Source organism: Babylonia areolata, chromosome 20, assembly GCF_041734735.1.
Source record: "Babylonia areolata isolate BAREFJ2019XMU chromosome 20, ASM4173473v1, whole genome shotgun sequence".
NCBI lineage: Eukaryota > Metazoa > Mollusca > Gastropoda > Neogastropoda > Buccinidae > Babylonia > Babylonia areolata.
The window spans coordinates 28720087-28735936 of record NC_134895.1 but is presented as its reverse complement, the minus strand read 5'-3'; the positions used below and the strand labels follow the sequence as shown (position 1 = coordinate 28735936).

Below are 15850 nucleotides of genomic sequence, written 5' to 3'. Positions count from 1 at the left end.
TTGTTGTGACAAAAGAGTAATACAATACAATTCAATACAATACAATTATGTTTGAGTCAAAACCTGTCATGGACATTTTCTCCAAAATACAAACTATCTTTGGTATTGAAAGAATACTGAGGCTACAAGAGTCAATGATTAACAAACAATAAAGAGTGGTAACTCTCTCCATGCACAAGGTAGACAACTTCAAGTCAGTGCTGCATATGTTATCCATTCAGCTAGCACACAGGCAAAGAAAAGAAAGGTACATAGGAACAAACCCAGACACTTCCTCAGAAAAGGAAGCTCCGGGCTTGTCCTTATACCAGTCATATGACAATGCACACAGCAGCAATGACAAAAGAAATGTGCAAGAATTAGCTTTTTATTCAACACTGGCATTGACTTTTAACCCCTTCACTGCTAGCACGTTTTGCTACAGCCTATGCTGAGAAAATTTTCAGAAAAACAAGAAAAACACGCCAATGATTTTAATTTGCTTATATTTCAAAAAGTACTGAAGATAAATGCATAAAAGTATCTATCAAATGAAAGGAAAATGAACCAAGATTTTGTTTTTAACTCTTTGAGCCTTGAGTTCCTGAGCAATTTTAACCCTTCTGCCTGAGCTCCTGAGCCAAAATTTGCAAATAATGGGTATTAAACCCCTTGAGCCCTGACCACCGCTTTACCGGTAGCAGAGAAAAATGACATAATGCCTGGCCACCGGTTGAGCGGTGCATAAACACTTGAAGAGTGCAGAGTCTCAACCTGGCCCGTCAGGGCAGAAATCAGGGACAAAACGTGCGAGAAAACAACTGTACACAACACAGCAAGTAATTGATATGCTTGATGATTTATCGGAAGTAGAGTATGACAATGATTACTCTGATAGTGAGGTGGAATTCGAATCGGATGATTTTGCTACAGATAGTGATGTTGACAATGAATCTGAGCATGCAGAATCAGTTGATCAAAGGAGGCGTGTCAGGTTGAGACTCTCATGCTTCATGGTAGAAATCAATCTTTTTTATCCAAAGCACATGCACAAAACACAGTGAGGGGGCGCGGCAATGTTGGTACTGTGTTCGCTGGCATCGGAATATTACGGTTTTTCTGATTGGCTCTTCAATATAAGTCAACCAATAGCAAAACACGACAAAAGTGTTTACGCACCGCTCAACCGGTGGCTAGGCATTATGCCAACCCTCCCCACCACCGGTAAACCGGTGGTCAGGGCTCAAAGAGTTAATACTCACGTGTTCAAATGACGAGTCAATCTGACACAAAAATTCCATAAAATGCAATAAAATAAAATAAAAATTGGGACTGTCATTCCATCATGTAGGTGCTACAACATCAACCAGGTCATCAACCAGTCTTTCTTGTGACTGTTGTGATCAATCACACACACTGTCAAAGGTTGTGCAACAGTGTGCAGGTCCATAAGTCTCCAACACAGTCCACACAAAGAATGAAAAAGGTGTACTCACCCAGCATCTATCGCCAGTAAAAACGCTGTGTGTGGTACTTGCGGAAACAGTCTTCAAGACACAGTGGAATTTGCTGGGGCAGTCTGGGCAGTAGAACTTCACATCCTTTCTTTGCCCTTTCTTCCAGCACCTCCTTTGTAGCCGGGCCTTCTGTGGGGTATGTGGGATGACATCAATGAAGTGTCATCCACACAGACGAACAGCGTGGTCATCTTTAGCAGTGTCTGGGTCTTGGTCACCAAAAATCATGGCACTGTTACGGAGTGCCACAATCTGATTTCCTCGTGCAGGGAAGTTCAAGTGCTTCTGTCTGTTTGCACGCGTTTTTTTGTACTGGTCAGTGAGCATTTTTTTATACTGGTCAGTGAGTATATTTTTCTCTGCCTGGGTTTAACTGGCCAGCGACACACAGTCTGTCACAGAGGCTTGGGAGGAGGAGAGTGACGGGCCTTGACCTAGATGGACGGTGTTTTTGAGCGGTTGTAAAAGATTTAATTTTGGAGATTTTAGACATTGTTATTCTTTAGAATTTGGTAACAGTGCTGTACAGCTTGTGGCATCCTTTCTAAGAAAGTGATACATCCTTTGTGTGACGGCTTGACAGCTGGATATTTTGAAGCTAACATCGTTTTGGACTACTAAGTAATTTTTCACACTGTTGGTGTTACTGGTGTTAGTGTTAGATTTAGATCTGTTTGCTTTTGAGCAATGTTGACTTGTGAATACAAACTAGAGATTTCGCAGTCTTAGTGAAAGTTTCGCTCACTGCCGGCCCGACATTCTGAAACCGTGTTGTTTGGCACTACCACATAATCTTGGCACAGTGTGATATTTAGATCTCCGATTTAGATCAACGTTACTTCGTAAACCTGCAGTCCAGCTGTGTGTGACATTTGCTTTGTTGCTGTTTCTCTTACACTCAAACTGTGTGGAATGATATTCAGTCCGAGGAGACGGATCAACCCACCGTCCGAGGAGACGTGGTAGCAGCACCGTCCGAGGAGACGTGGTAGCGGCCCAGGCCGGGGAGACGGATCAACCCACCGTCCGAGGAGACGTGGTAGCGGCTCAGTCCGGGGAGACTGGAGCGGGACAGACCTGGCTGTGGTCTGGTGAGGCTGGTGCAGCCTCGAGACTTGTGTCTTCAAGACTAAAACACGTCCGAAGAACTACGTAATTTGTGTGTACAGCACAAGAGGTGATATGTGTGTTGACTTTTAGTTCGTGAACCCACAAAACATTGAAGAACAGAAGTCGACATTCCCCAGACTCAAAATTGGATGCCTGCGTTTGTGTGTGTGCGTATGTCGGCCTACTGCTTGTTAAGCAGAACAAATTGTGAATCTTTTTTTTGTTAAATTATACAGGCTCAGGGGTAATACCTTGTGTCTATTTTGTTTACGGAAGAGTGCGGGAGAATGAGACTGAACTTGTATGTGAATGTTTGTTGCCTCCCTTTAGTCTAGTCTGTCTTCCACGCTCTTGCATAACAGGCACTAATTACATCCTTCTGGAAGTCCAGGAATGTACTGCTGTTGCCTGCTTTTTTTGTTGAGGATGTGTGCATTCAGCATGGCAATTTGTAGAAAATGTACACACAGATATTCGTACCACTTCAGGGTTTTCCTTGTGGCATCATAGGGCTGCAGTTGTTGGTCATGATGGTCCATGGCACCCATGCTTTTGTTGTAATCCAGAATTGCTGGAGGCTTGTTTACAGCCCTTTGGTTTTGCTGCTGCTGGTCTTCAGCTGCAGGTTTGTGGCAAGTTGTCAACTCCAGATGGTCCAGGACAAACATCATGATCATCACCATGCTGCATACCTGAAACACATTGCATAAAAGACTAAGTCTGTGGGGTTTTTGGAGGGTTTTTTATGTTTACATATAAAAAGGTTATGAAATGGTATCATTTTATTTCTAATTGTTTTCAGAAGCTGAAATACAGACACACACACCTACTCACCCACCCTCAAACCCCCAACACACACACACTTAAACTGGTTCATGGTATGCCACACCACCTTCATTTTCTTTCTCATACAAAACAAAATGACAGCACACACACACACACTTCTATAAGTGTTGCATTTACAAAGTAATTCAGGCATACAATTCTGTATATCATTCTCTGATTTCAGTTTTGTAAACATCTCCTCCACCCCCCCCCCCCCCCCCACCCACCCCCACTCACACACACACAACAACAACAACAAACCAATACACACTCGGGAGCGAATTCACAGAAAGCTCTAGGCGAGCGACACACACTATCATCAACAATGAGCCAGCCAGCAAGCAACACACCCTCGCGCAGTGTTGGTCACACACAGTTCGCATGTGACTGACTCACTCTCACTCACACAGACACTGATCAGTGATTGACGAAGCTATTTACCACAGTTGTACAACAAACAGAGAAAGCAAATAATAAACTGACAAACCTCGTAAACACCCACCTGCATCTTGAATCATCTGAGCTTGTCTGTTCATTTTCATCAAGCAACCCCACCTTCCAACCCCCTGCATGTCAAAATCAGCGTCTTCGGCATCAACTTCACGCAGTTCTATCTCATTCAGTCTACAATCTTCATCACTGCTATTTGCATCATGAAGGATTTCTTCCAATACTCGTGCAAGTGTTGGGGTTTGTCTGACATTCAGCCATGGCTTTGCAAACACAACTTGAGCTTCGTACAAACTTGCAAAACTTTCGCCATAAATACGACAATAGGTGAATATTTTTAGCTAATGGAACTCAGAGATAAAGAGCTCTCAGGGGAGCTAATTTAATGGTTAGCAGACTGTTTTTTCTGCAATGCAGAACGTTGTAACATGACGTACGGCGCACATCAATACAGCATTGGTGAGTGACATTTCATGACGTACGCCATACATCAACAGCGCAGTCAAGAGGTTAATCCTGAATATGCTAAACAGTATAAGGAATGGGTAGCATTGGCAGCACTTAACTGAAGTTGGGTACCTTGTGTATGGAGCGAGTTACCACTCTTATTGTTATCTGATTATTTACTCTCCTAGCCTCATCATTCTTTCATGTTGAGTCAAATAACTTCCGAGGTAACCATGTGTTTGTTCTGTACTGTCTGTATATTCTATACAGCTAAACAAAAAAACATATTTAAGTTGTCTTGGCTGTGTGTGTGTGTGTGTGTGTGTGTGTGTGTGTACGCACACGCGCGTGTGCGCGCACATACACTGCAAGCAAATTGAAATCCCGGAAGTCGTCTTGGTTCAGGAAGAGAGTATTCTAATTATGTCTTGTCTTGTCATGTTGTGTTGTATTCTAAGTGTGTGTGTGTGTGTGTGTGTGTGTGTGTGTGTGTGTGTGTAACTGGATGGATAGCCAGATGAATACATGCATGCACACAAGCATGTTTGTCTGACTATTTTTGGCATACATATCTGGTGCTGTATATTGTACACACACATACATGTGCGCACACACACACACATACACACATCAACTTCCATGAAGAACCTAATCAGGGGCCTTGTCTTATATGTTTCAGAGTTTGTTTAAAATAATATCATATATTGAGCATGCATCTGTGATACTGAATTCTATGGGAATTGGTTTTTAACAATATAGCTAGTTATTTTTCATCTTGTTTGATTATGAATGCCTGTTCTGTACTCTGCATCTGATGTACATCTGTCTGTCTACTTGCCTCTCATTTAACACAATGTTAGCTTGGAAACCCTCGCACACATATGCAATACACACATACATGTGCTGATATAAATATTTTACATGCATTGTGATTTTGACACAAAATACCATACATTATTTAAATCTTGTCAAACTGGGAACAATGTTTTGACAGCCAGACTTTATAAATACATTTTAAAAAATTGTGAATAATGAACGTAAAAGATCTTGCTGCTGTTTTAACCCCTAGGCTGCTTATATGACGAGATAACTCCTCAGCGCAGGCACGCAAGAATGTATGCTTCGCTGCCACAATGATGAGATAACTCGTCTTTGAAATATTCTGACTTTTCCCTGTTTGTACTTTGTTGACAAAAATACTGGTAGCTTTAGTTTGGGGAATCTTCCTAGATTCTATTCATAGCTAGAAACCCTACTATGTCATGAGGCGGTCCTTTATCTAAACAATTTGGTTGGGTTACTGCCACAGTGTTTTGCCTGGCTCCTCACTCACTCAGCAAAATGTCAGATACTGTGGTCAAGCTAAGCGATCGTGGTGCACTAAACAACCAGCAATCAGCCAATGCCGCCTGATGAGAACTAGATGAAGTGAACATGTGGGAGGGGTGGAGACCAAGGGGGCGTGGCCTCACATCAATGTTATCATATGAAGTAGTCACAACACATTGTGTATAATGTCTCTTTTTATTGTGGATGTTCTAGTATAATTTGTGTGTACAGGTACCATCCAGATTATATGATGTTATTGTGCAAATTATTTGACTAATGTTTGTAATGAACAAGCTGAAAATGTGACAAAAAGAAAACAGTGATTTCAAAACAAATGCATGTCACTGAAAACTTCTTTTTTTTTTTAATTCAAAAACATCATGTGCTTTGAATTCTTTATTCACTTACCTTTCAAAAAATGTATACTTTTATAGGTCTCTCTCCAATAACTAAGAGGACAGAATTTTAAAAAAATATATACCCTTTAAAAAAAAAAAAAAATCTCTGGCAAATAGATTTCACTTAAATTTTATTTCCCTGGCAGAAAATGGGTTAAAGGTGTGAGTGTGAGCTTATACATGACTAGGCTTGATGTGCAAAACTCTGAGCTTTTAAGTCCATTCAGAACAGAGCATCTCAGTTTGTTGGAATAAAAATAATTCATGTTGCAAGCAGTTTACATCACATCTAAGTTTGATCATTATGTAATAATTATGGGGTGCACCATGACAAAAACAAAGACGAACCAACTGACATACCAGATAAAAACCTGCATCACCTAAGCACTCACCAACACCAGAACTGAAAAATCAGAGAGAGAGAGAGGACCAACGTACATGCGATGATGTTGCCGTATCGGTTCTTCATTTTGTTCTCCTCTCGTCTGGCTACTTCACAGGTTGCAGTCAGTCCTGCCGGTAACATCTGTGACGAACAGTTCATCATCTCTCAGTCTCTGTCACCTTAGTTATCTGTCTGTCTCTCAAAATGCATATGTGTGCATGTCTTTACAAAATCTTTGTCCCTGTTTATCTATCTGTCTTTGCTGTCTGTGTCTGTCTCTATATCCCACTTTCTCTTTCCCTCACACACACACACACAAACAAAAAAAACAACAAAAAACAAACAAAAAAAACAAAACAAAACAAAAAAATCAAAATCACACACACACACATACAGATTGTGCTGACACAAGCCCACCCCACAAGCCAAAGCCTTGCAAAAACTGGATCAGAATGTCAGATAGGCATCATGGAGTAAAACCCTTACCAGACCAGCCCTACAACCTGGACACATGGTTCTCATCAAAACTGATGGTGAGAAGGGCTGGACAGTACCAGCTACTGTGATGGACAGGAGTGCCACATGCTCTTATGTGGTACAGATGTCAGATGGTGTGGATCGCCAACAAAACTGATGCCTTCTGATGGTGTCAAAGACAACCCACCACAGCAACGACAGACCTGCCCCTCAACCAGCAAGTGCCAGCACCACAACCTGCCATCAACCCAGGACACATCACCAGTGGCAACATTGCACCAGTCACAGGTCAGGGAGCTAAAGCTGACCAGTTATCTGGGACAGTCATCACCAGAAACAGACAACAAGTAAGCACCCGAGCTCACTTCCAAGAATATGTGCAATAAAATGCTTGATCAGTGAAAGATTTTGTGCCATCAATTGGTGCTGATGTGTTTACAAATGGACTTGGGTGAAAGACCCTGTGCTCAGTTCAGTTCCGGCATGCATATATTCGCCGCAAAGACCATCTTCATGGATTCAGGTAAAAGACACTGAACACCATGTTGTCAAACCAATCAGGATACCAAATTATTTTAGATATTGTGATTCAAAAGTATGTTTAGTTTTGATCATGCTATAAGTATATCTTTAGTGGGAATATCATCTCAAAAGGAAGGAAAAAAAAAAAAAAGTCAGCTTTCTTTACTTAGTATTTGTCTCCAAAGAAAGTGCGATGTAATGACAAGTCGTAGCAGTTGTTAATAAATCTTACAACCTTCACCCTTAAATAGGTCAAGGGAGCAAAGCGATTTCCCTCTCCCTGGCATGCAAGATGGGAGGAGGAATTTTGTTTAATGTCCCGTCACACATATCGGTGATTGAAGACATTTTGTTAAAGTATTTATGAATACATTTGAGTATTATCGGTTAGAAGGGGTGGGAGATGGGAATGAATGGAGGGTTGGGGGAAACTGGGCAAATGAGGGTGAAATGTGGGTGAAATTTGAAAAAAAGAAAAAAAATTCTAAATACAATTACAGGAAATTACTTAAATGACTTCGTAAAAGAGAATTTGTTAAACTGACAAGCGATACAACTGATAATGAATGCAAAAAGTCAAAAACATCAACGTTCTCAGTCACTTGTGAAGACACACTTTCGTGTACATAAGGCTTCATCAAGCTACAGTCAAAAATTATATGCTCAATTGTCAAGTTACTAAAGCATATGCACTTGACATTAGAACAATACTTGGTCCATAATGAATTTGATAATAGTCTGAGAGCTAAGCTCAGGATTGGTCTGTGAATCGGGCCAAAGTCTGAGAGAGTCAACTGACGAGGTTTTAGACTTGAATTCAAGCACCTATAAAAGTCTCTTTCTAGTATATAGCTTATTCCTTGTATGACAATGGGCAATATACTTTTATACTATCTATATGATTTTTTGCTCCTCTTTGCTGCCCTGTATGCTTGGTCATTATAAAGGAATCCAGTGTGGGATGGTATCCAACAAAAATCAACATTTGTACCCTTCACAAATAGGGAGTGCAATAAATACCTAATTTCAAACAATAAATCTTCTCTTTGATCATTCTCAAAAAGGAGCAAACATTTTAAAACAGACTGAGAATCAACACAAAATAGGATATTACTTACTATGACTGGTATATCAACAAGATGATTTAAAGCCATAAGGATGGCCACCAATTCAGCTGTAAAAATTGAATGTCCCTTACCTAAATAATATGATTTTTCTGTTTTTAGGTCAGGAATGACAAAAGCAGATCCTGCACTGCTATCATCCAGGACTGAGCCATCAGTGTAAACGTTTAAATTATAATCAAAATTTTCTTCCACTTCAATTCTGACAGATGCTGCTATTATATGTGGAGATTCTCCTTTTGTTGTGTCAGAAGCACATATGTTGACATTTGCTTTTGTTAACTCCCAGGGAGGGACAGGTGGCACCAGAACACGAGGTGCCATATCATGCAAATCAATGTCTGAAGAATTTAAAATATGTGACACATATGTGCGAATGGTTTGTAGATTTGAATTATTTTGTGCATTTTTTGGAAAATCAATATCAGGCCTAATATTTAATTCTTCAAAATCATCCACTGCTGTACATCTCACAATGTATTTAGCAGAACTTAATTTTCTGATTTCATCTAGTGGTAAAATACCCGCTAGCTTATAGGCTTCTGAGGTCTTAGTATGCACAGGTACTCCTAAAGCCAGTTTCACAGCTTTACTGTCAATTATTCGCAGCTTCTTAAGAAACGTCAACGGAGCAGAAAAGAAAATTTCTTGACCGTAGGTCAATCTTGATCTTACGAGAGATGTTGCTAAATGTAAAAGAATTTTGGTCTTGTCCCCAAGGAGAGTGACTTACAATTTTTAAGAAATTTAAACTTTTAACTGCTTTAGTCACCATTGAATCAATGTGTTTCTTCCAGTTTAGTTTTGAAGTACCGTAAAGTTCAGTCTATAAGCCGCGACTTTTTACCCCAGCTTCAACCTCTGCGGCTTATACAATGAGGTGGCTTATTTGCGGATTTTAACGATCCCGGGAGTGTCATGATTTCTGTCCATGAATTTTTGGATGAGCTTCAGCATAGTGTGCCAACTGTTCATGTTTTATAAATCAAATCCGCACACATTAAAGCCTTCAGATCAGCATTCAGTTCTACTCTGCTCAAGCGTACACCCTCATCATGCCGAAAACGCGACATTATGCCTATGATGCAGCCTTCAAATGGGGTTAATGCACACAGGCCGCATTCCAGAGCTCGAGTCACGTGATCTGGCTGTTTACCTCCAGCATCAGCATGGCGGCTAAACTGACCAGCGATCTATTTTCTATTACTGATCATCCCCTTTGCTTGAAAGATTTTACCTTCATCAACATTTTGAAGTACACGGAAACTTTAAATAGTGCTCACAAGTGTGAAATCAATTACAATTTTATTATTACGAAAGGCAGAGAACTCTACAATTCTCGTTTTGTAACCGATGTCAAGTTTTCCGAAAATGAAAAAGAAAGGATTGTGAGAGCACGGGTGAAAGCAGAGATGAAAAAATCCACAGTCTACAAAACACATGCTGTCATTTCAAAGGATGGAGTGGTAAGTTATTATATCATAAATAAGTTTAGAGTTCCTTTTTAGGTTTGAAAGTAACAGCACAGCTTGGAAATTCGCTAGTTCGAAGAGAATTCCATTCATTGCCTAGTGATAGACTGATACTGCTGGGCACTGGCATTGGTTTGCATTTAACTGTGGAACCTGTCATTAATGCTTGGCAAAGTGTGTGTGTGTGTGTGGTGGGGGGGGGGGGGGGCGGGGGGGACAACCTGTCAAAAGAGATTATCATTTAAAATAGAGACTGCATGAATTGTTACATTGTTACAGTGTTCATGGTGTTTGTAAATTGTCACTACCTACATAGACCACCTGTATTACATGTTTATACAGTATAACTTGCGGCCTAAGGGTAGTGTTCACTAAATACTTTTCATTATAACTAAACATGACTTGTTATTGATTGTTACAGGTGACAGAAGGAGAGTGTGAGTGTCCAGGGGGTTCAAGTCCTGCCTGTTGTAAACACATGTTTGGGTTACTGACATTGTTGGAGGACTACAGCAGACAGGAGATGTATGATGCACCTACAGAAAGACTACAGACATGGCACCAACCACGCCCCAAACCTGTGTCTCCAAAAAAAGTCTCCGACATTGCTTCTTCTACAACATCTTCTAATTTTTCTACAACTGTGGACTTCTCAGTACTGAGCAATTTAGATTCGTCATGTCCTATATTTGGAGCTTTGAATACAAATGACAATGTTCTGCTGTCAGATGACATTTTCTACCCTAAAACTATCCCGCTTCCTGTTTCCCCTATGTCAGTCTTTTTACAGTTTCATTCCACAAAATCTCCCTGTCAATCTCATGTTCTTTTACCATCAAAGGGTCAACAAAACATATGAAGAATGCATAGCTCTTGAAAAAGCAACAATGTCTCAGAACACAGATGCTTGGGTGTCAGAGAGGAAGCTTAGATTGACAGCATCAAATGTACACATCATATGTCATTCAAAAGATTTTTTATCGCTTCCAGCTACACTAGTTGGGAAAATGTCAAAAGATCTTAGTTCTATCAAGCCAATTCAATTTGGTCTTCAAATGGAGCCTATGGTCAAAAACATTATCAGGTGCAAATTTCCCCATCACATTTTCAGGAACACTGGTTTTGTTGTTCACCCTGTTTATTGTTACCTAGGTGCTTCCCCAGATGGTTTGTTATATCACAAAGATGACACATGTTTATTAGAAGTAAAATGTATTTTCAATCCGGATCATGCAAGTATTGAAAATCTGGTGGAAAAGAGAAAAGATTTTTGTTTGGAAAAAAGAGGTGATGGATTATATCATTTGAAGCAAAGTCACAAGTATTACACTCAGATCCAAATGCAAATGTATTGTGCAAATTTGACAAAGTGCCTTTTGGTTGTTTTTTATGACTATGGTAAACCATGCATTATTGATTCCATTGACTTTGATGCCAAGTTCTGTGATCAGGCACTGGCCAAGCTTACAAGTTTCTTTTTTGAACATTATTTACCCTACATTTTTAGTTTGAAATTGTAAATGATATGGGCATCAGAAGAAATGTTTTCATTTGTTTTTTTTTTAATCATTTACTCAGTTTCTTTGATTGAGAAACTAAAGTACACAATTGACTTGTTTCCTTTATTTGAAATATCATTGAGGATATTGTTTTGTATGATATAATGATAGTACCACTCACACAAAAGTATTCAGTGCTATTCACTATCAAAAGTATGACAATGTTTTCTTGTATAGATCTATTAAAACAACATTTATTTTGGCATGATTAAAATATGAACATTAAGATAAAAATTATCATATTCATGCATATATATGGAATATCTAAAAAAATAAAATGTAAATTTTCATCAAGCCATTGTCTTTATCAATTTTTGTATCTTAATATTTTAGATGAAATTGATCAGTCAATATAAATCATTAAATTTGGTCTTGAATACATTTCTTTTCATCTCATAGCATAGAATATTCAGTAAACTGACACCACTTAGTGGATGGAGTACACATGCACATTAGAAAATGTTCTCCTTTGCATAAAAGCTCAGTATAAGCACATTTGTTTTGTAATAGGGCTCACCATACAATGCTAACATTTGATTTTAAGATGACATAGAAGAAATAAGTGGTTGGTCACTGAAATTAGACAAAAACATATATAAGTAGATCTACTTGAATTGCAAACGTAGTATTTTTGTTACACTGATGTGTCACAAAGATCTAAATAAAATATGTCCATGCATCTGTCAACTGACGTTCTAGATCCAGGTCTAATCATAGTAGTAAATCAATAAGTTGGAGCCTGGAGATGTTGTACTGGCTGACAGAGGTTTTACAAGAATGACATCAGAGTTTGAAGACAAGGGTGCTACTCTCTCTACTCCTTATTTCTTGCAGAACAAAATTCAGTTTGAAGTTGATGAACGTGGGGAAAACAAGATGGTTTCAAGCCATAGATGCCATGTAGAAAGTGTAATTGGTCGAGTAAAAAATTTCAAGATTTTGGATGGAATTATTCCAATAAATTTACATCCATGCATCCTAGCTTATCAACAGGTACAACTGTGGGGCTGGAACAAGATTTTAACATGGGGTTTTACGATCAGCTGATTGCTGACCTGATGGGACTATCATGTACGGTCACTTGGCACGTTAATTCACACTATAAAAATGGTTGAGCAGGCTAATTATGAATTACGAATTATGAAATAAAATATAAAGTGGAAAACTAACCTGTAAAGTTCTGATACGTGAAGGATTCCTCTTCAAAATGTTCGGAACAAAGAAGGCTGTGCTGGGTTGGTTTAAATCCTTCTCTTCTTATCTTTGTAATCCACGACTTCAACATCTCTGGATTTTTAATCGGGAAGGCATGGAAACTAATTCCCTTTTCCTTGCATTTTTTCTTGGGGTCAGAGCTGTTAGAACACCCAAATGCCGCACAAAACCCCATTTTAACTCTCTCCATACGAACGGCGAAAGAGACGACGTTAACAGCGTTTCACCCCAATTACCATCATCAAAATATTGCAAGCGGAAGGCTCTTATACTGAAGAGGTGAATGTTGACAAAGAATACCACAATTCTGACGACGGAAGCTAAAGGTTGGGTCATTCAGACACCCACTGGACATCCGAGGGGTCTGTGTAGAGGAGAAGAGAGGACTGGCCGTACTGAGTGAGTTAATGAAATGTGTTGGGCCTGTTTGTACACAGAATCCCTTATCTCGGTCAGTGCCAGGCTCGCAGCATCAGCCAGATCACGTGACCCCCTTCAAGTGTGCATTAACCCCATTGAAGGCTATCGACCTAGCAGACGACAGCGCAAGCGACGAACCAGCACCGACCTCCACCTTCATGTTCATCAAGTAAAAGCGAGGCTGAAGTCAGTGATAAGATGGCGGAGGAAGCTGTGCTGGTTCTATTTAACTCGGACACTGAAGACGAAGATTTTAGTGGATTCAGTGAGCAGGATGATGTTGAATAAATGTGACTATCCCTAAATTATGGATCTTATTTTCATTGTGTGTTTTTTTGTGTGGCACTAGCAGTATTTTCGCTTGCTTTTCTTTGTGTTGTTCCCGCTTGTGATTATTTCATAACCTACAGTATCTACAGCTTTTCTGTAGTATCAGTATGTGTTCTGGTACTGGAAATAAGTGTGGCTTATAAGCCGGTGCGGCTTATGTATGTATAAAGTTCAGGTTTTTTTCCAAAATTTAGTGGGTGCGGCTTATATACCAGTGCGCTCAATAGACTGAACTTTACGGTAAATAGGATCCCAAGAAATTTTATTTCTGACTTGAAAAATATTTCATGTCCTCCCCCCAAAAATCGTGATAGTTTGCTGGGATTATAACCATTATAAATGAGGATCAAATGTGTTTTTTCTACAGAAAACTCAAAACCATTAGAGTGCATATAGAACTCAGTCTATCGAGTTCACCCTGAAAATGTTTCTGTACATAATTGATGTAATGTAGACTTGCCCTTTTCCTCAAGGATGTCTGAATCCATATGGCAATATCATCAGCATATTGAGCCAGCTTGGTAGATGATGAAAAACATGTGTGTAAATAAAAAGCATAATGTTGAACAACAACGGAAAAATAATGGAACCCTGCTGGATTCCCATGTTTATAGGCCTAGAGGTTTTGCCACTATCTCCCACTTAAATTATAACAAGGATTTAACATAGTCATAAACATGACCCGACAGACCAGTTTGTTTCAGCTTAAATAACAGTCTGCTATGCCATACTCGGTCATAAGCTTTAGTAAGATTGAAGAAGGACGCAGGGATACTTTTTCGCTTTGAAAACTGTTTATTAATTTGGGTAGTGAGATGGGTCAGATGATCAATTGTAGATCTTCCTTTCCAGAATCCAGTTTGAGCAGCACTTTTAAAATAATGTATGTAATATAATTATCCAGTTTTCTGGCAAATGGTTTAACATGGTGTAACTGACGGAACTAACATGGTGTAACTAACATGGTGTAACTGACGGAATTATGTTATTTTTGTCACAGTAATATACCATTCTAATATTTACAATTTTCTCCATGACTTTCCCAACGTGGGAGGTAACCGAAATAGGTCTTTTGCTCGAAGCTTCTGTTCGAGGTTTACTCTGTTTTAATACAGGAGTTACAATGGAAGTTTTCCATACCTCAGGGATTTGTCCACATTCCCAGCACTTTTAAAATAATGTATGTAATATAATTATCCAGTTTTCTGGCAAATGGTTTAACATGGTGTAAGATACTACATCCTTACCAACTGACACATTTTTGTTACGCAACAAATGAATAGCGTTCTTTACCTCCTGTAAAGTTACTGCCGAGTTGATTGTATTATCATTTCGTGGGGTAGGATCTCTATATTTGTCACTGATTTCTTCTTCCTCTCTTGATGTCTTTTGTTTATTTGACAAACTATCCACACTACCTGTTTTTAGAATATATACAAACAAATTCTTCAGCCTTCTCTTGAGGGGACAGAAACTCATTATCTTTAGTTTTAATAGGATAGTCTTGCAGAACAATGCCTGATTTCATTTCTTTCATTATGGCCCACACTTTTTTCATATCCTTATGGTCAGACACTTCATTCAAACAGAACTGTGACCAGTATTGTCTTTTTTCTTGGGCTATGATTCTTTTCGCCTTGATATTTGTGTAACACATTTCTTTATGAGCAGCTTGTTTTACATCTTTGTCAGGTACTTTTCTGAGTCTTAACCATGTTAGGATGCTAGTTTCTTTGTATTTACAGCCTCCGCACATGCATTATTCCACCAAACATTTCCAGAAAAAGTGTCACTCCTCTTTGAACCTTTTTTGGGAATTGCTATTTCAGCAGCTCCAATAACTGATTTTTGAAACATTTAAATCTTCCCCAAAAAAGCAAGATGGGAGCACATGCTGCAACCTAACAAATAAATTCTCTGTTCACAACCAACCTTGCTTGTCAAGTGTTTGGTATGCGCGGTGAACACCACACATGAAGTGCAGCTTGTTATTTGAGCAGTTATACTCTCCACAAGCTCTGCCAATCAGTGAAGCAGGCAGGCTGTGGCAGGTCAGCACCTAACTGGCTGGGGGATTCCTAGCTTGTGGCAGGTGGTAGCTGACCAGTGGAACATGATGATGGCTTCCACTACTGGAGACAACCTGTGGCATTGTCCTCATGCCATTTGAGCTTCACCTGCCACCCGTAACTGCTGATTCATGTTACCCCCTCTGTCCCTACATGCTTTTATATGGTTTTGCCACATGGCTTGATCATAAAATAGAACCAAGAAAGAAATAAGGAAACATA

The 15850-nt window shown here is 39.4% G+C and overlaps 1 protein-coding gene across 3 annotated transcripts in view; it reads right to left on the bottom strand.

Moving 5' to 3' along the window:
* LOC143295377 (receptor-type tyrosine-protein phosphatase T-like) overlaps positions 1–15850 on the bottom strand; it is a 328714-nt gene that overhangs the window by 60775 nt on the left and 252089 nt on the right. For all 3 annotated transcript variants that reach the window (XM_076607040.1, XM_076607042.1, XM_076607043.1), the window contains one exon: positions 6494–6581. In XM_076607040.1, the coding sequence (XP_076463155.1) occupies positions 6494–6581 (88 nt within the window). The remainder of the gene's footprint in view (positions 1–6493; positions 6582–15850) is intronic.